Raw genomic sequence first — 27102 nt, 5'->3', positions numbered from 1 at the left:
CCCTTCTCTAAATTTAACAATCCTTTCTTTTATTTTACTCCTTTCCCCCAAAATTAAGCTTCTCCTTCTCTAAGAGTTCGAGAAGTGGCTGGTCATTTCTAACTTATTCTAATAAAGATTCTCCTTCTCATTTTTCCCTGTTGTTTTTCTTTTTGAGAAGAAGCAGAAACAGAGCAGAGAGAGAGAGAAAATGGGTAGGGGGAAAATAGAGATAAAGAGAATAGAGAATGCTAATAGCAGGCAAGTCACATTCTCCAAGCGGCGTGCGGGTTTGCTTAAAAAGGCCAAGGAACTCGCCATTCTTTGTGATGCCGAGGTTGCTGTCATCATTTTCTCAAATACTGGCAAACTATTTGAGTATTCCAGCTCTGGGTATGCGTTGTACATGAAAAAGGAAAAAATTGTTCTTTTTAATGCTTTTTTTATCACTGCATGAGTTTTTTTTTTGGATTTTATTTACTTTTGATTATCAATTTATCAGAATGGTGTTTACCAGGGGTCGCCGATTAAGAAATTTGGAGGGTTTTGGGAACTTTAATTTGTTTAAATTCTTGCATGTTGTCTGGATTTGTTCCTTCTGATAGTTCTGACTCTCATCGTCTTCTGTCAATTTTGTTATGAACTTCAGTTCTCCTGCCATTTCTTCACCGTTTTCAGAATTTTTACATTTTATGATCGACAGTACGTTTATTATCATCTTAAGAAAAAAGGGTTAAACTCAGTCCACTAAGCTTGTTAGCTGGGAAAAACTGTTTTTTGAGGAAGAAATATATTTTTGTGAAATTGTGTGTTGCCTTTTTGTTTCTTAATTGTTGCAATTGCATGTGGTTTTTGGATTGTAAGTGTTCATGTAGATTTGAATTTTTCACTTTTGGGGGCTTTTTTTAAACAACATATTTTCTGCTGATACACAATAGAGGTTTTGTTTTGAATTGCAAGGACATAATTGTAATGAACTTTTCAATAACTCTTTGCTTGCTTGCTTGTTTTTATATTTCAGAAAGTGCTTTGCTTTCTTATGGATTGTTTGTTTCATTGTGTTGATTAAGTTCATAATCTAATTTTATGTAATGGGAAGGCTGAATGTTCTAATATAAAGAATATGTGCCTAATTTATTTCTAGAGAAAAAAAAAGTATTGGCTTATTCATTTGTTCATTTATGTAGCATGAAGAAAACATTTTCTAGGTACAACAAGTGTCTGCAAGGTTCTCCAGAAATCCCTCTTGTGGAACAAAAAGCAGAGGTGATCCGCATTATATGCTTACAAATGCAAATCTCGTTTCCTTTCGTCGCAAAACAACATATTTCAATTTCGTCATCTGTATGTTCATGTTGTATCTCAAGATGATAGTTGGAAGTTGGAATGGTTACTACCAGTTGAAATAAGTTGACTAAATTTTCTTTCTCGAATATGTTTCTGTTTCATTCATTTTCTTCCTTAGAATGTTTGTAGAAACTAAGGAGGCAGATAATCTGAAGGAGGAAGTTGCAAAGCTGCAAATGAAACAATTGTATGTCATCTTAATTATCTGTTTTGTGTCAAGTGTTATATTTTTCTTCTACAAAGAGATATTACTTTCCCTTAAACTAAGTACTTTTCTGATTTTATAGACAGCTGCAGGGCAAGAACTTGACCAGCATGAGCTTGACGTCCTGGAGCAGCAGCTTAGTGAAGGGTTGTTATCTGTGAAGGAGAAGAAGGTTGTATGACACATTCTCCAAATTCACCAGATCTATTAGGTTAATTACATCATTATTTCTAGAAACAATATGTTAACTTGAGAGGCCTTAACATGAATCCTTCCATGTCAGGAACAATTGTTCATTGAACAACTAGAACAATCGAGAATACAGGTATGTAGGATCCCACTCTGCATGTCCCTTTTTTGGGGTCTAAAAATCACATTTTTTAACAATACAGATGGATGATACAGTTATTCTCCATTTATAAGTTCATTCTGAAAAGAAAATTGAATCTTAATCTAGATAATGCTTGATTATACTTTATGGAAGGGGAAAGGTTTCATGGAACTTGCAACACATTGGCTATAAACACTTGAAGTTACTCTAAAGTGAGAATAATAAGGATATGAGTACGTAAATGGTGGAAACCAGGACGGGGGAAAGGAGATAGAAAGTAATCATATTTGTGAAGTGTCTCACAACGAGAATGGCCGAAAGTTACAGTTCCATGCATCTTTCCTATTGTGTATCTGTCAATGAAGTGGATTAATATCTGTTCACTTCTTAAAGTATATTTTAAAAAATGGAAAGAGAAACCCTTCAAGTTAATTAGTTCATTTGACTTTCTGTTTCCAGGAACAGCGGGCGTTGCTCGAGAATGAAACTTTACGCAGACAGGAAAGTTATATTTTTCTTGACGAAACTGAAAACCATCCATTATGGTTTGGGTCACACTTAACCTATTTTTTACTTCTGCCTACCAATTCAGGTCGAGGAGCTAAGAGGTTTCTTTCCATCAACTGATCACCTGGTCAGATCCTATCTCGAATACTATCCTGTCGAAAGGAAAAGTTCTCTCGTTAGCCATAGTATTCCCAGTCCAGATGGCACCTGTGCTTGCACTGTTGAAAAGGGAGATTCAGACACGACCTTGTATTTAGGGTATGCATTTCTTATACTTGGGTAGTTTGTTCTTAAGATTCCCCAACTTGTTAAAATTATCTGATCATGTCATTTAGTTTTAGCTCGAAGGATCAAGATTGTGTCATTGGTTTTGATAGGAATTCTACAAGCCTTTAAAAGGCATCCAACCACCCTTGATAACAGAGGTCTCTTATGTTATCTATGAATATTGATTTATATTCATGAAAGAATTGATTGATGAATTAATCTGGTTGCCATCACTATAGCTCTACCCATAAGTCTCAAAGCCTGCAATTAGAAATCGTATGACTCTAACAATGTATAACTCTAACAATGAAGTCGATACTTCATTCAATTCTTCATCTCTGATAACAGAATAACTCAGCTCATACTCTTACAATGAAGTTGTTTCCCTTATCATGGCTATTGCCAGTTCTCATAGATTAACCCTCTCCTATCTCTCTCTCTCTCTCTCTCTTTGCAATATCAGGTTGCCAAGTGATTATCCCAAAAGAAAGAAACCTGAAAGAGAAAGCCATTCCAATGACTCCGAGAGGTAATTGGTGGCGATATGATTCTTCCCTTAATGCTGTTCTCGTTGCCTCTAAATCGGGATGACAAAACTTAGTCATGGATATGGTGCAATCAAGTCTAGTTTGGTAGTTTTTTTTTTTAAGTCAACACAGTGCAGTTCTAGATGTTAATGGACATACTTTAGTACTGACAGTTATTGGAGAAAATAGGCTTTTCATTGCAACTTCCTTTACCAACATGAATTAGTGAAGTTGCATTTCATGTTTCATTTGGTGACTCAAGAAAATTTTGTTCTTTTCGGTTCTATTTCTAGAGTTCTCAATCTTCTCTGCAAGTAAAAGTTGCAAGTAAAACTATTTTATTTCCACTAATAACTTTGAAGATACAATATATATATATATATATATATATATATATATATATATATATATATATATATATATATCTGTTTTTCTATTTACACAAGAAATTATTAATTCGATGTCATTGCTTGCATTGTCTAACACCCTGAAGCAGTTCATTTCTGGTTGCCAATACCTTCGAAAACAAGGCATCCACTTGCTTCTCCAATACCTCCATCTGCTTCTCGAAAACACCCAATTTCCCTTCCAAATCCATGGCTGCATCACTAGTTTCCCCATAGACGATGGCTGATACTAGGCAATTGGCTGAATTGTTCAGCTCCTTCACCTCTTTCAATGTCTCACCTTTCTCCACTATAGAAACACATGAATCTATTACATCAATCAACAAAGAACTATTGAACCTGGCAATCACTTGTTTCATCTCCAAGTATGGTTTTGTCTCCCCAGACAAGGAAGCCAAAACAACCCCAAATACCCAAAACCCAATACTCTTCATCTCCACCATAGCTTCATTGACTACCCTTTCCTTGCAAGAACCGAATTTCCCCTCACAATCTTCCTTGTTCAACAATCCCTTGATGTCCTTGCTCGAACTTTGCGGATGGATTGGTTTGAGATGCTCAATAGCCGTGGAAGGTGAATTGCCGACGAGGGTGAGGCCATAAGCAAATGAAAGCTTAACCTGCGACAGGTGAGAAAGAGAGGAACTGACGGAATTGAGAAGATCCAGCAAATGCAAGCCGTAGTTGAGATACTCGTCGAGAGAAGCAGCTTCCCAGCTGGTCATGGGGTAGTCTATGTGCTTGAGTAGCTTTAGAAACGCCTTGTTGATTAGGAGGAGGAGGTGGAGACATTGTTGGATCCATGAAAAAGTCAAGATTTCTGATCTGGGTTCCGGATTGAAAGACAACAACTGGTTCAGACAATTCGAAACATCGGACCTAAAAGCCTGTAGAGAAGCCGACAAAACATCGACCTCTGCTGGATGGTGGTAGTGGTGATTTTCCAGGTTGTGGTATAATTTGCTAAGCTTTTGTACCAAAAGAAGCATTGACTACAAAAGAGAAGCTTTTGATTTTAGTTTGTTTATGGGTAAGATGAGTTGATCTCTGCGTTTTTATTGAGAAGGAAAGTCGGATTTTGGTGTTGCGAAACACTTTAAAATTCAAAAACCAGGTGACATTTTAGCTCTGGTCAAATGTTCTTATCGTGTTTTTTTTTTCTTCCATCAATCTTCTCGTGTTTCTTTATGACTTAATTTAAAGGGAAAATTACTTTGGATATCATCCAATTTTGGACCTTAATTTATTTATATTATTGAACTTTTAATTTTATAAATTTTAGCACTAGTATTATGTTTTACTTTCAATTATACTACTTTGTTATTAATAACTTAATGGGAAGATGACATGGCAACTACAATCCTATAAGAAATCTTTTTTGGCTGCAAAAACCATGAGAATTTGGTCCAGCCTACAAAATCCTTCCTTATATTAGTACTCCCAAGATCAAAGCATCGAAAATCAAGAGAAAACTCAGAAAATTATGAAGTTTTCCTTGTTGGTATTTATTTTGCTCGACTTTGTATTATGAGCATCAACTGCCAACTTTAACCAAGACACGTATGTTACTTGGGGAGAGATGGCATTGGCAAGATTCTCAAGAACGGGCAGCTTTTGACTCTCGGTATCGACAAGATTTTTGGTTCTAATTTTCAATCCATAAATAAATATCTCATTAGGATGATTGATATGAATGTCAAGCTCGTTGTAGGCAATTTTGTTGGCACTGTTATGACTAGGGATGGGAACTCAACCCGAACCTGACGGGTTCCGACCCGATCAGGTTGGATATTTTTTTTAAAAAAAATCGGGTTCGGGTCGAGCTTTTTAAATGTGATATTCGGGTCGGGGTCGGGTTTAAGGCGAAAAATATCCTACCCGACCTGGAAAAATATATAATTTTACCTTATATATTTAGAAATAATTACAATAATACCCCTCTATATATAATTTTTTTAATTAAGTCACTGTTTTTATTGAATACAAATATTTTTTTATTATTATTTTGGGTCGGTCAGGTTTCTAAGTTATATATTCGGGTCGGGTCGGGTCTAGTGAAACCTTATTTTGATCGGGTCGGGTCGAGTCTCGGGTGGAGGCTCCATTGTTCTCGGGTCGGGTCGGGTGGACCAAAAATCCGACCCAACCCACGCCCATCCTTAATTATGACATGCTGATGACATCTCATTATCTTATGATGACACATTAGTATCATCGTTAATTTTTTAACGATGAGTGATCAAAATGAAACTAAAACAAAACATTATGTATAATTTTAGAATTAAAAATAGTTGGATAACCAAAATGAAATAAAAATAATAGTTGGATACTAAACTTGTAGTTTACCCAATATGTTTTTAGTGCACTCAAAACACGGTTTTGTGTAATAACAAGGGGTAGTTTGCAAGCGAAGAATGGGTCCCTGATGTGTTTGTTTTTTTATTATGATTGGTACGGGATAAGTAACTTTTTTTCAAAGGATTTTAATTATTTAATATTAAATACTTTTATTTTTAATATACATGATGTTTACATTTAGAACATCAAAAAATAATAATAACTTATTAATTATTAAGATAACTTAATTCATGCAACCTCTAGTGATGGATTCTTAGACCGGAAGGATGAATATAAAACAAAGTCATCTATTTAGATGTCTTGTAAGTAATATTGATTGGACCATAGTAAAATTAATTACATCATCGGTTATCAGTCCAATCAGTTGATAAATAATCAATTATAAATTTCATAAAAAAATGAATAAATGTTAAAAATTCAAAATTCAGTTTAATTGGTTAAGTTTAAGATCAGTTTAATTGCTCATGATGGATCTCATTTTAAGAATCGTATTTATAAATAAAATTTTAAATTTAAATTATATAAATAAAAAAATATGTTTTATTCAAAGATTTAGTTTGATTTAATTTGAAATATAATTAAAATAAAAAAATATAAATATATATATATATATATATATATGAAATATATATATTATATTTTAATGAACATATATATATATATATATATATAATCAGAGCTGGCTATAGGGGAGCAAGCACCCTGAGCAACAGCTCAGCCCCCACTTTATACCTTAGTTAGGGTCATATTTTTTTAAGTTTATAAAACTCTCTACCTTAATTATGAAGCGCCTCTAATTTTTTTTCAATTTTATAAAATAATTTGTACTTTTTACTTTTATAATTGAGGGTATTAGTTTTTTTAATTTTATAAAATAGTCTCACTTTCTACATTTATAACCGAGGGTTCCTATTTTTTTCAATTCTATAAAATTCTTAATTTCTCTTCCCTTTCTCCATCTCTCTCATTAGTTCATTCAACTTTGAATTAAATCTAACTATATTTTTCTCTATTTCCAAAATCTTATTCTTCAATTTATTAAATTTTCCTTAACTCTTAATCTTCTTTAATCTTAATTTAACAGTAAAATAATATATTATTCTTCATTTTTTATTTATTATTCATAATCAATCTTCATATCATACTCACATAAGGAAGGGCATAAGTCGGGATTCGACTAACCCGACCAAAAAATTTTACATTCTTCACCCGACTCGAAAAATATATAACCTCCACCCGACCCAAATTTTTTGAGAGAAAATCCAAACTCGACCCGAAATAATAAAAAATATTATTTTTATTCAATAAAAACAGTGATTTAATTGAAAAATATATAGAGGGGTATTATTATAATTATTCCTAAATATATAAGGTAAAATTATTTTTTGGGTCGGGTCGGATATTTTCCACCCTAAACCCGAATTTGACCCAACCCAAACATCACCTTTTAAAAAAACGACCCGACCTGAACCCAATTCTTTTAAAAAAAATCCGAATCGATAAGGTCGAGTCGGGTTCGAGTCCCATACTTATCTCTATACTCTCTCTCACACACACATATATTATCACTTAGTTGTATTTAAGATGTTTTCTAACAAGACAACGAAAATAATATGTTTAATAAATTTTTCTTTTTATAATTTATAATATACTATTAAATTAATTGTTTAAAGTAATAAAATATATTTTAATTTTATAAGGTTTATATTTGAGTTTTTGCTCAAGACTTCAAAAATGTTCAAGATAATTCTATATATAATTGAAAATTTTTATAATTAAATAATTTTATGCGATTTAGGGTTTCTGAGACGTTAAATCATTAGAAGTAGTATGTGGAGTGGGTGGTGAATGCAAGCATGTGGCAACTAATGTGATTAAACAATCTCATGCACCATTGACCGTAGGCTTCGTGTCTTCGACACCAGAGTTTATTTATTTATCGACACACCTTGTGGTAATAAAGAATTTTATTAAATAATTATTTTAATTTTTATTATTTTCTTTTAAAATGAATTTTAATGTCTTATTTTATGGAAAAAGAAATATCCATTTTAAAGCGTTAATCATATATTAATTAATAATTTTCATCTACGAAAGATTTTGTACTCTAAAATAAAATATTAAGGGTTAAAATAATTTTAAAAAACAGAAACTAAAAATAAATAATTTGATAAATGTTACGAGCTAATTTGACATTATGATTATTTATTTTATGACATTCGAAGGGTTCATCAGACATAATGCATTCAGAATATTTTAATTTCACAATTTTCTAATTGATTTTCTAAAACTATCCCTTTCTCTAAGCTATTTTTATTTTCTTAAAATCTTATGCGTCTCTGTGAGAAATCTTAATTAATTTAATTATATATAATTTTATAAATTATTTAAAAATTAAATGATCAATAATATCGAGTAGAAGATGCAGTCTGAAGTGGCCCATTTTGACCCATTTGAAGTTTTAGAATAGAGAAAATAACCTCAGTGATTAAAAATGTCTTATAATATACGATTTTAATCAATTTTTTTTAGATTTGCCAAAATGACCAATTAAATTGCAATGCGATCGATAATTCGCAACGCGATCTCCGGTATCGCTAATCAGTTTCCAGATTCGCAACGCGAACTTCGACTATTGCATTGCGATTTACATATTCGCATTGCGATAGTCAAAGTTCGCGTTGCGATAGTCGAAGTTCGCGTTGCGATTTATTCTAAATTCATTGCGATTTATTCCAAATTCGTTGCGATAGTCCAAGTTCGCGTTGCGATTTATTCCAAGTTCGTTGCGATAGTCGAAGTTCGCGTTGCGATTTATTCCAAATTCGTTGCGATAGTCCAAGTTCGCGTTGCGATTTATTCCAAATTCGCTGCAATAGTCCAAGTTCGTTGCGATAGTCGAAGTTCGCATTGCGATTTATTCCAAATTCGTTGCGATAGTCCAAAATCGCAACGACGGTATTGCATTTGTTTCTTAAGAATTTTATCTAAAAAGATAGTATTCGCACGGACGTGTCGAAGACACGTATTACCACGACCACGACCACGAGACGGGACGGCGGCGGCGGCGGCGTGCAAGAGTCTCCCTTATTCTCTATCACTCAACAAGGAAGTGGGAAAGCCAAGCCTTAAATATCATTCCCAATAGTGTTTCCAATACTATGTGGGATTGAGCATTACCAACACTTGCTCCCAATACTATGTGGGATTGAGCCTTAAATAGTGATATTATTTTTTAATGTTTTGCTTAAAATTGTAATAATCGCGATTGATTGTAGATTGACTTTTAATTATGACATATTTAATCGTATAATACTAATGCAATTGGTTGCTAATTCAGTTGTTTTAAGGTGCATGATTGTTAATTGTTTCCTGAATAATCACATAGTATTGGAAACAAGTGTTGGTAATGTTCAATCCCACATAGTATTGGAAACACTATTGGGAATGGTATTTAAGACTTAGCTTTCCCACTTCCTTGTTGAGTGATAGAGAACAAGGGGGACTCTCACGCGCCGTCGCCGCCGCCGTCCGTCTCGTCTCGTCTCGTGGTCGTGGTAATACGTGTCTTCAACACGTCCGCGCTAATACTATCTTTTTAGAGAAAATTCTTAAGAAACAAATGCAATACCGTCGTTGCGATTTTGGACTATCGCAACGAATTTGGAATAAATCGCAGCGCGAACTTCGACTATCGCAATGCGAACTTGGACTATCGCAATGCGAATATGTAAATCGCAATGCGATTATCGAAGTTCGCGTTGCGATTGTCGAATTTGGAAAATCGCAACGCGAACTTGGACTACCGCAATGCGAACTTCGACTATCGCATTGCGATTTACATATTCGCATTGCGATATTCCAAGCTCGCATTGCGATAGTCCAAGTTCGCATTGCGAATCTGGAACCTGATTTGTGATACCGGAGATCGCGTTGCGAATTATCGATCGCATTGCGATTTAGTTGGTCATTTTGGCAAATCCAAAAAAAGTTGGTTAAAATCGTATATTATAAGGCATTTTTGGTCACTGAGGTTATTTTCTCTTTAGAATATGATTTATAGTTCAAATGAATATCAGGATAAACTAGTTGTATGACCATTTGACTATTTCTCCTTTTCACTTTGGCTACTAATCTTTCGATTTGGTCAATCGTCCACCTAACTATTTAAACGATTCAATCAAGCCTCTAATCGTTAACATCTAACGAAGAAGATCACGTGACAGTTAAAAATGTTGGTACAATTACGTATTTAGCCCTTAATACTTACATATTTTATCAAATTTTAATTATATTAAAGTTTTAAATTTCCACGTCATCTTCTTCGTTAAATGTTAACATTAGTGTTTTGATTGAATCGTTTAAATAATTAAATGGTCTGATTAATAAAATAAAAAATTGATAGTCAGAAATCATACTAATAGTTTAACCAAAATATTATCTGTGGGATCAATGTATATAGTATAGGCTACTCTGCAAAGATAAAATTGATCTAATTAGAGTGTTGCCTTATTAGGCCCATTTTTGAAAGATAAATAATGAGGATAATGATTGAAACAAGGTCCCTAACTTGCCTTTCTCGTCACAACTTCCATTACTTTAAAGGTCCAAATGTGATTTCACTTTATGCTCTAATATTATTAGAATCTTTAAATTAATACTATTATTAATTATTACTGTTAGAGTAATGAGACAAATTTTGATTAAAATAATTTGAATATTCAATTATTATATCAGTTTGTAACTAATTGAAAATATTTTTTTATTTGTCTATTTAGAACTTGATGTAGTCTTATCATCTTCAATTAAAAGAAAGTTAATACATGACTTTAAATTAAAATGCCGAGATTGCAAAAAGATCTGAATCCAACATCTTTAAACAATAATTACAATTTAAAATATTTATCATTCGAGTCCCCTATATTTTAATTTAAATTTTTATAAGCCCCCTATTTTTTTATTATATTTTTTTATTTTTATAATTGAGTCCTTTTATTTTCTTCAATTTTATTTTTATATGTATAATTGAGGTCCCCAATTTTTATAATCACACTTTCTATTTTTATAATTGAGACCATTAATTTTTTCAATCCCACTTTTTTATATTTATAATTGATGACCCTAATTTTTTTCAATCTCATTTTTTTACCTTTATAATTGAGCTCTTAATTTTTTCAATATCACTTTTTACCTTTATAATTGAGGTCCCTAATCTTTTAATTCACTTTTTACCTTTAAAATTGAGTCCTCAATTTTTTTTAATCTCATTTTTTACCTTTAAAATTGAGACCCCTAATTTTTCAATCATACTTTTTAATTTTATAATTTAAATCCCTAATTTAATTATTTTCTACGATTTATTAACGTAATTTTAAATTAATTATTCATAGTAATATAATATACTTTCAAATTAAACCCTTATTCTTATTATCATTTTAAATATGCCTACTTCGACTCCACTACTCGTTCAAGCTCTGGGGAAAAAAACTTCGCTTGTTTCAGTTCCATACGATTTCTTTACCTTTGCACATTCAATTCAATCAAAATTCTCATAGTATATTATACTACTATATCTATATGACATGTTCTTCGTGCATGCATTGTTGGCTTTGATTTACATCTTGTCTCCTTTTCATTCTTCTTCTGCATTAAATATTCTTCAAAATATGATATAAAAGAAACCCACTTTTGGATCTAAATACTATCTTCCTTCCCTCTCTCATTCCCACAGAAAGTAAGAGCAAATCCAATGGAGAGATACCCTTTTCTCCTTCTTACTTTCTTCTTCATCGTCTCATCCATGGTGGCTCCGATTCATTGCCGGAAGCAAACACAAGCTCTAGGCCATCTTTACAGGAACAAGATGAAGGGAGGTTCTGGCATTAACAAGGGCCATTTCAAGCCAATTCATCACATAAACAATAGCAGGGTTCATCTGCAGCAAGGGATGAGAGAAAAGGACATAATTCAAATGTTGCCCGGACAGCCTCGTGTCTCGTTTGAACAATACGGTGGGTATGTAACGGTGGATAAATCGGCAGGTCGTGCACTTTATTATTTTTTCGTCGAGGCTCAGCATTATTCCAAGGAGTCTTTGCCTCTTCTTCTTTGGCTCAATGGAGGTACTTTTCAATAAATTATTCTCTTTCCATTGATATGCATTCTGGGTTTTTGTTTTTGGTTATATGATGAAGATGAACTTTCAAGTCACAGGATTCTTATCCGAAATTTTTTAATATCTCCATTATTGCTCAAGTAGTTGCCTGGCTACTTCTGTTTCACTCACTCTCTTTCCTATAATGAGGCCACGTTTCTTGCGACATGCAAACAATTTTTTAATATCTGAAATGAAATATTTTTGGATAAAGTACATAAATAGTCCCCGACTATTAAAAGTTACAAAATGATTGTTCGACTATTTATATGTTCTAAACTCATCGTTTTTCGTTGAAAATTGATGGTTGTATGAGATAGACATCAACTTGTTGATTGAGATATGATAAAATATGATCTCATAATTATTTGAATTGTATTTTGTGGATCGAGTCTCCGGTTACATTATGTCATTGAGTCAGTGCTTGAAAGCAACGACGGTGCATGTAGACATCATTAAAATATAAACATATCATAACCTAGTCAATAGTTTAATGTACAACTCAGACGGTCGTCAATTTTTTAATTACAAATGGTAAATTTGGAATATATGAATAGTCACCCAACTATCCATATTCCAAAACTTGTCCTTTTCCGTAAATAAAATTAACAATTGTTTAAGTTGAACATTAACCTGTTGATTGAAATATGATAGAATATGATCCCAAAATTGTTTGAGTTGTATTTTGTGGATCAACTCTCCTTTTACATTATGTCGTCATGTCAATGCTTGAAACATTTTGTCATCAATCTAGTGCTTGAAATTAACAGCTATACCAGTAAACATCATTAAAATATAAACTTATCATATCCCAGTCAATATGTTAACGTTTAGCTCAGACGACCATTAATTTTTTAACGAAAAAGTATGAGTTTGAAGTCTTTTAATAGTCGAGGGACTCAATAAAATATCACCATATAGTCAAAGGATTATTTTATAATTTTAAATAGTTGAGAGTCCTAATAATGTAACATTCTATAATCAGGGACCTTTTGTATACTTTACCCTTTTTAAAACCAGGGAATATCAATCACATTCAATTATGGGTTGGCCTTTTAGGCTACCACATTTTGCGGGGATGGCATGGTTTGAAATCCAATAATTTACTCATGTGGAGGATTTCACGGCATGTTCCTCTACCAATTTAATCTTTTTAAAATCAGAGATGAAATCATCCCAACATGCCTATTGTCTTGTTGCACCCATTTTTTTTTTTAGAGAAAATAATCTCATTGACCAAAAATGTCTTATAATATACGATTTTAACTAATTTTTTTTGGATTTGTCAAAATGACCAACTAAATCGCAATACGATCGATAATTCGCAACGCGATCTCCGGTATCGCAAATCAGTTTCCAGATTTGCAACGCGAACTTCGACTATCGCAATGCGAACTTGGACTATCGCAATGCGAATATGTAAATCGCAATGCGAATATGTAAATCGCAATGCGAATATGTAAATCGTAATGCGATAGTCGACTATCGCAATGCGAATATGTAAATCGCAATGCGAATATGTAAATCGTAATGCGATAGTCGACTATCACAATGCGAATATGTAAATCGCAATGCGATAGTCGACTATCGCAATGCGAATATGTAAATCGCAATGCGATAGTCGAAGTTCGCGTTGCGATAGTCGAAGTTCGCGTTGCGATAGTCCAAGTTCGCATTGCGATAGTCGACTATCGCATTGCGATTTACATATTCGTATTGCGATAGTCCAAGTTCGCATTGTGATAGTCCATGTTCGCATTGCGATAGTCGACTATCGCATTGCGATTTACATATTCGCATTTCGATTTACATATTCGCATTGCGATAGTCGACTATCGCAACCAAGTTCGCATTGCGATAGTCGAAGTTCGTATTGCGATAGTCGAAGTTCGCGTTGCGAATCTGGAAACTGATTTGCGATACCGGAGATCGCGTTACGAATTATCGATCACATTGCGATTTAGTTGGTCATTTTGACAAATCCAAAAAAAGTTGATTAAAATCGTATATTATAAGACAATTTTAGTCAATGATTTTTTTTTTTTATTACAATCATTATGTTTTCCAGAACCTGAATGAGTGATTGTCCTTTTTTTATGGTTAAATCATTGGGGGTTTACTTTTCTACTGTCTCTTTTGTTCACATTTGCTATTAAAATATTCAGAAATACAAAGAAAAAAAACTGTCGTACTTTATCCTTATTCCCTACATCTAAGTCTAATTGGTGTTTGATGAAATGTCAGTGAAAAATACTAATTTGATGGTATGATATTTGCAATCAGGGCCTGGCTGTTCATCTCTAGCCTATGGAGCAATGGAAGAGCTTGGACCTTTCAGAGTTCACAGCAATGGGAAAACACTTTATAAAAATAGATACTCATGGAACTATGGTAACATTATAACATTATGATTAAACTATTCATCTAACATCCTAACTATCACTTTTATTTCATTTTAGTCTTTAACTATTATTTTTTTTAAAATCATACCTAATCTTATATTTTGATTTCTTTTTGGTCACCCGTTGTTAAAAATTAACAGAATTGCTAACGTGATATTTTTTTAAATTTTAATAATGACGTGGTATTACCTTATGGTGACACGTTAGTATTACTGTTAATTTTTTAACGGTAGGTGACCAAAAATGACACCAAAACGTAATGTAGGAATGATTTTGAAACAAAAAAAATTTAGATAACCAAAACGGAATAAAAGTGGTAATTGGGAGTACTAAACGTGTAGTTTACCCTAAAATTATTATCTTCTAAATCTTAACAATTTTTCGTTCTATGTTATTTTCTTAAAACTGCAGCCGCAAATGTTTTGTTTGTGGAGTCTCCTGCTGGGGTAGGATTCTCATACTCCAACACCACATCGGATTACGACAAGAGTGGTGATGGTAAAACAGCTGATGACAATTATGTCTTCCTGTTAAACTGGTTGGAGAGGTTTCCTGAATATAAGAAGAGGGAATTCTACATCGCCGGAGAAAGCTATGCGGGGCATTATGTCCCTCAACTTGCTCACACCATTCTCCTACACAACAAGAAAACTAACGAAACCATTGTGAATCTCAAAGGAATCCTAGTATGTCTCTGTCTCTCTCTCTTTCGATCAATAGTAAAGCTACTGGCATTGGTTAACCTTTTATTTTATGAAAATGTTGCAGATTGGGAATGCCGTGATCGATGATGAAACCGATACCAAAGGAATGTATGATTACTTAGAGAGCCATGCACTCATTTCGGATGAAACTGCATACGGGATTAAAAAATACTGTAGTTTTTCTTCGGATGAAAACTCGGAGATCAGTCGAGAGTGCGAAACAGCCATTGAAGATATAACCAAGGATACTTATTACCTTGATATTTACAATATCTATGCCCCTTTATGCCGCAATTCCAGTCTCACAGTCATTCCAAAGAAGCCTTCCGTAAGTTGTTTAATTGAATATTCATACTATGTTCATTCATATGTCTGTTAATCTGATTCTTTGATGTTCCATTACTATATGGTGTAGGTGGAGAATTTCGATCCGTGCAGCGACAATTACATATATGCTTATCTAAACAGAGCCGATGTCCAAGAGGCCATGCATGCCAATGTCACGAAACTCCACCATGATTGGGAAGCCTGCAGCGAACTCATTGGCAGATGGGGAGATAGCCCTTCAACCATCATTCCCATTTTACAGGAGTTAATGGCTAATGGACTCAGAGTGTGGATTTTCAGGTGTATAAGCGTTGCCGTTCTCGGTTTTTGTTTACACTTATCACCAATTCACCATTGTTTTGTTTATATATGCGTGATATATGTCTTTTTATGTAAATGCAGTGGCGACACAGATGGGAGAGTACCAGTTACTTCAACCAAGTATTCCATCAAGAAGATGAAGCTTCCGGTTAAAACCAAGTGGCACCCGTGGTACCTTGATGGGGAGGTAAAACTTCGGGGCTATTTCAGATACGAGTCAGTTTCCATTCAAGTCATTTTGAATATTGATAGAGATGTATTTGTATGGCAGGTTGGAGGGTTATACAGAAGTGTACAGGGGAGGTTTAACGTTTGCTACCGTAAGAGGGGCGGGGCACCAAGTGCCAAGCTTCCAACCAAAGAGGGCACTTTCATTGATCAAGCACTTTCTTGAAGGCACAACTCTCCCAGATACCTCACGTTATGAGTGATTTCCTCTACCACATTTCTTTCATTGTTTTCAGGAAAATTGTGTATCATATCATATTCTTCTCTCACCAAAATTATTGAACTCGAAAAATACATATACAAATAATGTCCTAAATTATTCAATGAAATGTATTTGGTTTTTTGGCTTCATCAATCAAATTGTGCAATCTGATATGGTACTATAGGAGTCATCCAATCTGATATAGTTTCCATTCAGTTTAATCCTAAAGTGCAAAAATAAAATAAAGTCTTTGACAAGCTACATTGCCAAATTCGTTGACATGTTACTTTATTAAAATTATCAACGTACTACTTTATTAAAGTTGATTTCCACTATCAACAAATTTGATAATCAGAATCTACCTTATTTTCTTAAAGTTAGGGTAAACTATATAAATGGTTCCTCGATTATAGGATATTATTTTGTTGAGTCCTTTAACTATTAAAAGTTATAAAATAGTCTTCCGACTATTAAAAGTTATAAAATGTTCTCCCGACTATAGAGAGCTGCTTTATTGAGTCCATCGACTATTAAAAATTACAAAACGGTCATTCAACTATTCATTATATGTTCCAAACTTTTTTTTTCGTTAAAAAATTAGCGTCCATCTGAGTTGGACGTTAACATGCTGATTGAGATGTGATAGTCGTTTGACATTATGAAAATCATATTTTATCATATCTCAATCAGCATATTAACGTCTAGCTCTGACTGTCGTTAATTTTTAATGGAAAAGGACTAGTTTGGAACATAGTGAATAGTCGGGTAATCATTTTGTAACTTTTAATAGTCGAATGACTTAACAAAATAATATCTTATAGTCAGGTGACAATTTCTATACGTTACCCAATTTTTTTTTGAAATCAATATTACTAAAAAAGAATTCAACCATAATATTTCATCAATTAAACCTAGTTTATGACAACACACAAGTTATTGGAGCTTTAATCAACTCCAAACTTGATTTTTGAATGCGAAACTGAGATTTCCATCTTGGGAAGTAACCATGGCTATTTTACTCGATGCTTAATTAATTTATACGATTACTTTCAAAAGACTGAAGTAGTCCCATTCCACGTCTGCTTCCTCCGTCCATTAAAATAACAAGGGTAAACTACAAGTCTAATACCAAAACTATTACATTTATTTTGTTTTGATATTTAAACTTTATTTTTTTCAAAACCGTACTTAATATTTAGTTTAAGTTTCATTTGGTACTCGGCGCTAAAAACTTAAAGATAATATTGGTGTGTTATCATAAGATAATTTCACGTCATCATTGAAAAATAATAAAATATAACGTTAATAGTTCTGTTAATTTTTTAACGACGGGTATTAAAATGAAAAATAAACTAAATGTTAAGCATGATTTTAAAAATAAATAAAATTTAGGTACCAAAAAAGAATAATGGTAATAGTTTAGATACAAAATGTATAGTTTACCCAAAAATAAAAACAAAAACAAAAACCGGAACCAAACACGCTTTTTACTCCATCTCGAACTTGAGCTCTGTCGTTTCCATCTGGTGGGTGATCTCTATTTACTTTCCGATCAAAGACTTCCGGTCCGTTCCATGGAGTGTGGACTCGCTGTGGTTGGCGAGAACTTCATCTCTTCCATCCTTGGGGATTTTGTCCGAGGAACTGGTCTCCCCTATGCTGCTGGAGTTTGCTCGCAAGGAGCAGCTCCATACCCATCTCACGAAATGGGAAACCGTCCTCTTGAAGATCCAGGCAGTGCTCGAAGATGCAGAGGAGAGGCAATTCACTGATCGCTTCGTTAAGTTATGGCTTGACGACCTCAAAGACTTGGCCTACGACATTGAGGATGTGCTCGATGACTTTTCCACGGTTGCTCTGCGCCAAAGGTACAAGAAAGAAAGTCAGACAATCACGGGCAAGATACGGAAATACTTTTATTCCTTTTTTTGATCAATTTACTTTTAAGTATAAAATGGGATCTAAGATAAAGGAGATAACCGCGAGATTGCAGGATATTGTAAAACAAAAGGATGACCTTGGTTTAATAGAAAGAATTGGGGGTAGCCGTAATAGGGTGCAACAAAGGATTGCCAGTACTTCTTTGGTGAATGAATCGCTTGTCTTTGGTAGGGACAATGATAAAGACTTCATTATTAATCAACATATTTTCGGGGAGGAAGAATCATTTGAGGGTGGGATTTCTGTGATTCCCATAGTTGGAATGGGGGGCTTGGGGAAGACTACTCTTGCTCAGCTCGTTTATAATGATGTTAGTGTTGAGGCTTACTTTAAATTGAGAGCTTGGGTTTGTGTTTCTGAGGAATTTGATGTTGTTAGAGTGATGAAAACACTGTTAGAATCCTTCACTTCAAGGGCTTCTGATGTGAATGACTTGAACGAGCTGCAAGTTAGAGTGAAGGAGATTCTGTCTAAGAAGAGATTTCTGATAGTTCTAGATGATGTTTGGAACGAGAATTACAACGATTGGATGGCTCTTCGCAGTCCTTTTGAAGTAGGTTCTTCAGAAAGTAAAATCATCGTTACAACCCGTAACCAAGGTGTTGCATCAATGATGGGAACTGTTCCTGCTTACCATTTGAAAGAAATGTCTTATGATCATTGCTTGTCTTTGTTCACGCAGCATGCTTTAGGGAGTACGAATTTTGATCATCACACGAATTTGAAAGTAATTGGTGAGGCAATCGTGAAAAGGTGTAAGGGCTTGCCATTGGTTGTGTGAAAACCCTTGCAGGCCTGTTGCGCTGCAAGAAGGATTATCGTGAATGGGAAGATATACTGAACAATAAGATATGGGATTTGCCAGAAGGGAATAGTGATATTCTACCAGCCCTGAGGTTGAGCTACTATTATCTTCCTTCTCATCTGAAAAAATGTTTTGCTTATTGTTCAATATTCCCCAAGGACTATGAATTTCAAAAGGATGAAGTAGTTCATTTGTGGATAGCTGAAGGTTTTATCCATCAACTAAAGGGAATGAAGCATGTGGAAGAATTGGGTTCTGAGTATTTTCATGATTTAGTTTCAAGGTCCTTTTTTCAACAATCAAGTGTTAGAAAATCTTGTTACATGATGCATGACCTCATCAATGATTTAGCTCAATATGTTGCTGGGGAAGTTTGCTTTAGGTTGGAGGACAAGATCAATAGCAACGGGCAGTACAACGTCTCTGTGAGGGCTCGCCATTCCTCATTCATTCGTCAGAAGTACGACATCCTCAGAAAATTTGAACCCTTCTACAAAACAAAATGCTTAAGAACATTCTTGGCTTTACCTGTTTTCATGCCAGATCTGCAAGTAGAATGCTATTTAACTAATAGTGTTTTCCAAGACCTGCTGCCAAAACTTGGATGCTTAAGAGTTCTATCTCTGAGTGGTTATTGCATCAGTGAGCTGCCAGATTGTATTGGTGATCTTAGTCACTTGCGATACCTGAATTTATCTCGCACTAAAATTAGATACTTACCTGAGTCACTTTGTGATCTCTGCAACCTACAGACATTAAACTTGAGAGACTGTAAGAAACTTACTAAATTGCCTCAAGGAATGGGGAATCTAATTAGTCTCCAGTATCTTAATATTGTAGATACTGATAATTTGACAGAGATGCCATTGCATATCGGTAACTTGATCAATCTCAAGAAGCTGTCAAAGTTTATTTTGGGAAAAGGCAATGGGCGAAGGATAACAGAGTTGAAAGGTTTGTCACATCTTCAAGGGAAACTTTCACTATATGGCCTGCAAAATGTGGCAGCGATTCGAGAAGTAAGGGTTGCCAATCTGAAGGAGAAATGTGGACTTGATGAGTTAGTAATGAAATGGAGTAACTGTCCGAATGATATTCAGAGTGAAGTAGATGAATTTGAAGTTCTTGACATGCTAGAACCCCATCAAAATCTGAAGAAGCTGAGCATATTGTGCTATGAAGGATCAAAGTTCCCATCTTGGATTGGTAATCCTTCATTTGTTAATACGGTGTACCTAAAACTCTGTGATTGTTCGAAAATCACATCATTACCTTCACTTGGGAGATTACCTTTCCTCAAGGACTTGCACATTGAGGGAATGAGTGGAGTAATTCTTGTGGATTCTGCATTTTATGGGGCTACTTATTCTGATAAGCTTTTTCCCCTCCCTGGAGACTCTAACATTTGGAGAAATGTCGAAGTGGGAGAAGTGGTCTCAACCTTTGGATTTTGAAGCTGCAGAAAGAAACTTCCCCCATCTTCAGGAACTTGTGTTGCAGAGTTGTCCAAAGTTGGTAGGGGATGTGCCCAACTTGCTTACATCCCTAGAAAAGCTTTCCATTTGTGAATGTCCACTCCTCACAGAATCTTTTCTGAGCCTCCCATCCCTTCACGAGTTGAACCTAGAAAAATGTGATGAGCTATTTCTTACAAGGTTCAAGGACCTCACTGCTCTTACTAGGTTGAAAATTGAGAACATTTCCAATCTTTCTTGTTTACCTGAAGACTTTACGTGCTTGGTATCACTAGAAGTTCTTGAGGTTGAAGATTGTGGTGGACTGAAAATCCCTGTGGCAAGTGGGTACCAGATTTGAAGAACTTTCATGTTTGAAGCGCTTAGCAGTCATGAAATGTCCTCAACTGTTGCAGTTGATAGATGAAGATGAAGCGCTGCCCTCCAGCCTAGAGTATATTGATATAGAAGATTGCAGTAACCTGATGAAGCTTCCAAATGGTATTCAAAATCTTAGATCATTGAAAGACTTGAGTATTAAATGGTGCCCTAAACTATCGTCTTTTCCAAGTGGAAGTTTTCCGTATATGCTAAAAAATCTGGTAATCTTGGGATGTGCCTCTTTACAGTCTTTACCTAGAGGACTGGTCCACAATGGTAGCAAAGTCATCACCAGATGTCATCTTGAAAACTTAGAGATTCTGGGGTGTCCATCTCTCAGATTGTTTCCAACTGATGAGTTACCAGCTGCTCTTAAGTACCTTGAGATCTGGGATTGCAATTCTATTCCAGAGAAGTTGCTGCAGAACAATAAATCACTTGAATTCATTCGTATTGGAAACTGCAAAATCTTGAAAACCTTACCTCGTTTCCTGTCCACCTTTGAACATCTCACTGAGATGCATGTAAATCAATGCTCTTCCTTGGAGTACTTCCCAGACAGTGGGTTGCCCATCCATAACCTCAAAACAATGTTAATTGCTAACTGTGATAATCTCAAATCCCTACCCAATCGGATGCATGACCTCACATCCCTACAATATCTTACAGTATTTGGTTGTTCACGTATAGAAACTTTTCCAGAGGAAGGTTTTCCCCCAAACCTGCTATCTCTTTCTATATGGGGCTGCAAGCGAGTAAAGCTACGCTTTGCAATGTGGCGCCTGCACAAGCTCACTTCTCTTAAAGACTTGAGTGTTGGCGATTTTGATAGAGATATGGTTTCCTTTCCAGAAGACTCTTCAATTCCTCCAAATCTAGTCCACCTTCGAGTCCAGAGTCTACCTGAGCTGAAATTTCTATCTGAGGGGCTCCTGGACCTAGTTTCTCTTGAAGCATTAGATGTTTGGAATTGCCCTAAGCTCCGGTACTTGCCAAAAAATGGCCTGCCTATCACTCTCGGTGTACTTCGAATTAGAAATTGTCCTCTACTAGAAAAAGAATGCCGAGGTGAGAAAGGTGCCTATTGGCCAATTATATCTCTCCTTCCTCACGTGAGGATAAATTATGCTGACATCTTGTGAACAAGCACAAGCAGATTGCATTCCTAGATCGACAGCAAAGAAAAGAGCATAGTGGCCAATTCTTCCCCACCTTCACTAGTGAGGATACATTATGTTGACACCTGTTGAACAAGCACAAGCAGATTGCATTCTAGATGGACAGCAAAAACCATCGGCTAATTCCTCTTGTTCAATTTGGTAAATCCTTGTTTTAACAACACTTTTGGCCCTCAACTTGTAACATATTTACTGATACATATTTATCTGTGCATTTTTTGGTAAAAGAAGACTTGGGTATAATTTATATTACCTCCCATCTATTTTTGCAGCTAACTCACAAGGAGCATATTGTATGACATTGTTGGCCTTTAGAAGACAAGGAAAGATAGAAGGTTTACTTAATGAACATACTCAAGAAAACGTTTTCATAATATTCTTTAATTTTATATTTTGGGATGTATCTAAAAATTGGGTTACCCTCTCCCTATCATAAGGTCACACTAAGCCTCTAGTATTGTCACACCATAACCTTCTTGTTATGTCTTTGTTTCTCTCAGTTTGTAATCAAGTGTAACAATTAGTAACATTTTACATTACAGGCTTTGGAAAATATCACATGCATGATCAAGCTGTTTGGTTATAAATTGCGGGTATGATCATCTTTGCTCCTTATGAAATGGCTGACTGTTATACTAGGAGAAAATATGCTAAGTGGTGTCGTATAATGTGCTGTTCTGATGCAAAGGTGTCATGTTCTTTGACTTATCATATTTATATCGATGCTTTTTCTACGGTTAGCATACTTTCAGTAAAGAGTTGAGGTTCCAATATTCTGAAAATTGGTGGTATGGTCATCCCGACCTACCCCAAACTAGTATAATATTTCCCCCACAGATGTTGTCTTTATTATTCAGTACAATGTGAAGTCAATTTTTATAACTTACTAACCACCTAGGTAACAATTTGAAGCATGATTTTGTGCTTTGTTATTGGATGCAGTTCAACTGTGTGATCCTTGACAAAGGAACAAGTGGCTTCCATTTGAAGAGCATAGGTTGAGGGGGATCATCTTCCAAAGCAATAATATTTGGAGGAATCTATAAATCATGAAACAAATTCCTGTGAAATTATTTCCTTATATAGCCCACTCTACTAGCATGCTGCCGAGTCGCAGATAATTTCAGTTCACATATAGTGATAATGCTTGAAGGTTCAAACTGCACTCTCTCTTGAGGAAAGCTAAGCTTCCCTTCTTGATGTCATTCAGGTGCACCAGTCGACAACAGAATCTTTAACTTGAAGCAAGTTTTAAGATAGCCTAAAAAAGGGTAAAGATTGAGCCCCAACACTTGCATAAGACACTAGTCACTAAGCATGCTTACAAGAAAACAAAATTCCGATCTTCAACCACCATGACAAATAAATGCGCATTTTGTATGTAAAATTCTAATGCAAATTATATTATGAAATCCGATCATCGAGTGTGGTCAACTGAAACACACCTTGTCTCTGACTTTAAATCTCTTTAGAATAAACTAAAAAACAAAGATAAAATCATCTCAGGAAACATAGTTATGGAAGGTATTTTTGAAGAATAATTAGTTGATATGAATGACATTTGTGATGTCTTATGTTTAGCATGCTTGAACTCCACTTTAAGTATTGTGGATAATCAGATTATCTACTTCTTTGAGTTGGTGAACTTTGCCCAAATTATGGCTACTTATGGTAGTTTTTATGCTCCTGGTATTTTCTACAACAGCTAATTTGAATTAAAACTTATCTGTTCTAATTATCCTCTCATATAAGTGATTTGCTTTCTGTGTTGTCTTGCAAACTGCATTTTTGTTTGCTTTGCAGCCTTTTTTGCATTATGGAGTTCATTGATCAGCTGTTGAGGCTGGCCAACGACTCGAATTCTTCCCCTCGAATAATCCACAAACTATCTGATCTACCAAGTGTTGCTGTTATTTCGGCGTTTGTACTCTATACTTCTTGAGAATAATGTTTTTAGCATTAGTACTCCTCAGGAATATGGAGCATTTTTCACACTTATAAATGATGAGTCACTATATTCTTACAAACAAAAATTTCTTATACAGTAGAGATTGCTCCCCTCATCTCAAAACATGATAGAGAAAAGAAATTGTCATCAAAACTACAGAAACAGAAGTTACATTTATCGAAGTTAATAGCTTATGTTTCTATATTTAGTTCTGTTTATTGCGTTTACATGCATGAAAGCACACCGAGTTTTTTCAACTTGTTTCAATTTAGTATTTCTTGCATATATATATATATATATATAATATATATGGATCCATTTATTACAAGTAGTGTAAAAGTTTTACATCTTTTTAGGATCTTTTGATGATCAAAAATCAAATGCTGAGATTAATTCTTTGTTTTTTTTTTCCAATGAATTTTTTCTTACCGTTAATTTCAATATTTGATTTTCCTAATCCAACGATCCTAAAAAAGTGTAAAACTAAAAGTTTTACGATAGGTGTAATTGGATATTTCCCCTATATATATAATTTAAAAACACCTGCAGAAATTTTTATGAAGAATCAGTGAAAATAAATAAGAAATTGTGTTTTCAATAAATCATGCATTTGCAGAGACTGGAACTTGTTTTCAGAATTTGAATACATCGATAATAATTGATCTCTCTCACCCACTTTTCATATATTTACATCATTATCTAAAAACAGAAAGTCTGGCGCTTAACCAACGTAATTAAAGTTCATATCAGATCCACGGTAAATATTCAATCAATTTCAAGGCTAGGGATGTCACACATGATAGACAAGTACTTTCCTTTCTCTTTTCTGCATTGTCTCGTAAAAGAGGACAGCCGGAGCCGTCCAAGTGAGACCGGTAGTCCCGACTTTGGTAGAAACTGGAGCTTACGATATCCTTTAATCTGCATTTCTTGGAGAGCTATGAGGTTCTCAAGTTCCCTGGACAGAGATTCCAAGTTGTCGATTCTTTCCAGGGAAAGACTGGTTAATGTCGAAGGAAGCATTACAAACGAAAAAATATCTGCAACAGGGCATGTACCAACAATTTTGATCTCTGTAAGACAATTGAGTTTGTCCGGACCCCACTTTGACATTGGCTGCTTCAGCTTTTCACAATTGTGAAACTCAATTGAAGTTATGTTGGGCAGCAAACCACCCTCCGGGATGGATGTCAGAGCCACGCAGTCTGATAAAGTCGATTCTTGAAGGGAGTTGAGGTTCTACATCAGGTTTGGCAGGGCACTGAGATTCCATTCAATTGGATAGTCTGAGAAGTTTGAGATTGGGCAATGGCAACACACTATCCATTCCATCAGTAAGACACTTCAAACTATTGCAGTTCTCGATTCTCAAGCTCTCGAGTGTCGAGGGCAGCTTGTCTTTGGGAAAGGATTTGAGAAAAGGACATCCTACAATCTCTAACGATTCAAGAAGTTAACAGCGAGTATTGCAGCCATTCATGCCCAGTAACGACTCCAGAGTCTTGCGGTCAAGGATTGAAAGGTGGTTTAGTGTACAAGGCAATCCTGTTGCTGGCATGGACACAAACCTTTCAATCCTGAGATCTTTAAGAGACAAGAGGCAGCATAGTCCTTGCATTTCTCTTCTCCAACCAAGGATACAAGCTTGGGACAATTCTTTACTACCAAACACTTACACCTTCAATCTCTAGAACTTCAAGTTTCATTAGGGTCTTCGAGAGCTCCTCAGTAATGCAGGTAAGGTCTGATATTCCCTTGATTTGCTGATGGTGTTTTGACCAACCATACTTGTAGGGATTACATAATACTGTCCTCCGGGCAGTGTTGTACATCTAGTTTTACCAGGGAACCTTGGCAACCTTGCAGCTAATTTAGGATAGTTTTGCAGTATAAGCTCACAAAGGCGAGGGAAACCTCCCAGGTTGCCAATAGATGATATCCATTCCTTGCATCTTGAATGTCCACCACGTTATGCAACCCAAGCTGACCTTGAAGACACAAATCCTTCAACTCCCTTGACTGGTCAAGTTTCCTGAGTCCTGGTGGCTGCTTGGGAGTATCGTTGATGTTCAAACAACTCAGTCCAAAAATTTCACCAGGAAAAGCAGTAAGCTCCTTTTACTGGTTTAATATTAACATTTGAAAGTGATGAATTGACTGAGGCAACAATCTTATTTCAGTTTTAGACCTTGATCGGAAAAGTGCTCTCCACCCGTGTCTTCTGCTCGCTTGTTTACTTTCGGTTGCACAAAACCCTCTGCTATCCATAAGAGAACTTTTTCATCTCTATCAAATTCATAGCCATTTGGAATCAAACAACAGTCATGGCTTCAAATGAGAAGAGGCCTGACAAAGCTTTCTCTTCTGCACATAATACCAAGTAACATGTATCACAAGAAGTTCAGAACTTACAAACTTTGACTGAAATGAAGAAAAAAAAATTAAGGGTAAAAAATACGAAAGAAAATAATACGAATTTTATTCAAAATGAATAAACACGCATAGTGCGTGTCGAAGACACGTAATTGCACGAGCATAAGTACGAGCCAGATCGGGCGACGACGGCTATGCACATTTATTAACCCATATTGTTTAAATATGTGATTTTTCCAGTGTTTAAATATAACATTTTAAGTTTGCATTTATTGAATGATTGAACAGAAGACTAGTACATACATTTCGTTGTTGTCACCTGACTCTTGCTTGTGCAATTACGTGTCTTTGATACGGATAATTTGCATATATTTTTTTTCATTTCAATCTCAATTTAAAGAGTTCTGATCATTTCACACCATATAAGCGGAAAGCGTTTCCGGCAGAGAGTGCCTTTGAAAAAAAACTTCCTGTCGAAATTGTTTTTCGTTTACGTAACACAAAAAAATGCTAAATAGATAAATGATATGCAAAGAATGTTAAAACAATAATTAATTATTCTTTATATGTAAGTTTAAAAACTGGAATTTGCATGATTCATTTAGATACGATGTATCTTAACAAAGAATATCATTTCTTTTAATCACATGCTATTCTAAGATTATAAAGTAGTTTTGGAAGAAGTATGTATATATGTCTCTTTAGTTTCTTCCCCCACGATGAAAGACATTTAAAAGGCTAACTAAATACACAACT

The 27102-nt window shown here is 34.9% G+C and overlaps 3 protein-coding genes and 2 pseudogenes across 4 annotated transcripts; 4 read left to right on the top strand and 1 right to left on the bottom strand.

Moving 5' to 3' along the window:
- The first annotated feature begins 125 nt into the window (after positions 1-125).
- On the top strand, positions 126-3285 carry LOC120160963 (annotated as a pseudogene).
- A 341-nt stretch (positions 3286-3626) lies between these two features.
- On the bottom strand, positions 3627-4559 carry LOC120160905 (protein BPS1, chloroplastic-like). The gene has a single exon (XM_039171221.1). The coding sequence runs from the start codon at positions 4557-4559 to the stop codon at positions 3627-3629; it is 933 nt and encodes a 310-aa protein (XP_039027152.1).
- Positions 4560-11529: 6970 nt separating this feature from the next.
- Positions 11530-24475, top strand: LOC120160944 (serine carboxypeptidase-like 40). The gene is made up of 8 exons (XM_039171251.1): positions 11530-12050; positions 14366-14473; positions 14896-15170; positions 15253-15516; positions 15604-15815; positions 15918-16023; positions 16108-16309; positions 24464-24475. Exons 1-7 carry the CDS (start codon positions 11678-11680, stop codon positions 16228-16230), a joined length of 1461 nt encoding a protein of 486 aa, XP_039027182.1. The 5' UTR covers positions 11530-11677; the 3' UTR covers positions 16231-16309; positions 24464-24475.
- LOC120160948 lies at positions 17771-20501 on the top strand (annotated as a pseudogene).
- On the top strand, positions 20827-23536 carry LOC120160945 (putative disease resistance protein At3g14460). 2 transcript variants are annotated; one of them, XM_039171253.1, is made up of 3 exons: positions 20827-22166; positions 22298-22360; positions 22568-23536. In XM_039171253.1, the coding sequence occupies exon 1, from the start codon at positions 20859-20861 to the stop codon at positions 21987-21989; it is 1131 nt and encodes a 376-aa protein (XP_039027184.1). In that variant the 5' UTR covers positions 20827-20858; the 3' UTR covers positions 21990-22166; positions 22298-22360; positions 22568-23536. The 2 variants fall into 2 exon arrangements, with proteins under 2 accessions (XP_039027184.1, XP_039027183.1); XM_039171252.1 differs by having other exon boundaries at positions 22298-23536.
- Positions 24476-27102: the final 2627 nt, after the last annotated feature.

This window comes from Hibiscus syriacus, unplaced genomic scaffold, assembly GCF_006381635.1.
Source record: "Hibiscus syriacus cultivar Baekdansim isolate YM2019G1 unplaced genomic scaffold, ASM638163v2 tig00111394_pilon, whole genome shotgun sequence".
Lineage (NCBI taxonomy): Eukaryota > Viridiplantae > Streptophyta > Magnoliopsida > Malvales > Malvaceae > Hibiscus > Hibiscus syriacus.
This window is presented reverse-complemented; position numbering and strand designations above follow the sequence as displayed.

What these genes read in the sequence shown, in the direction of transcription:
- LOC120160905 (XM_039171221.1), bottom strand. Translation starts at nt 4,559, where the DNA reads ATGCTTCTTTTGGTACAAAAGCTTAGCAAATTATACCACAACCTGGAA.
- LOC120160944 (XM_039171251.1), top strand. Translation starts at nt 11,678, where the DNA reads ATGGAGAGATACCCTTTTCTCCTTCTTACTTTCTTCTTCATCGTCTCA. An exon ending in TGAATCTCAAAGGAATCCTA is followed by an intron (nt 15,171 to 15,252) that starts GTATGTCTCTGT and finishes AAAATGTTGCAG; the next exon opens with ATTGGGAATGCCGTGATCGA. An exon ending in TCATTCCAAAGAAGCCTTCC is followed by an intron (nt 15,517 to 15,603) that starts GTAAGTTGTTTA and finishes TATATGGTGTAG; the next exon opens with GTGGAGAATTTCGATCCGTG.
- LOC120160945 (XM_039171253.1), top strand. Translation starts at nt 20,859, where the DNA reads ATGAAATGTCCTCAACTGTTGCAGTTGATAGATGAAGATGAAGCGCTG.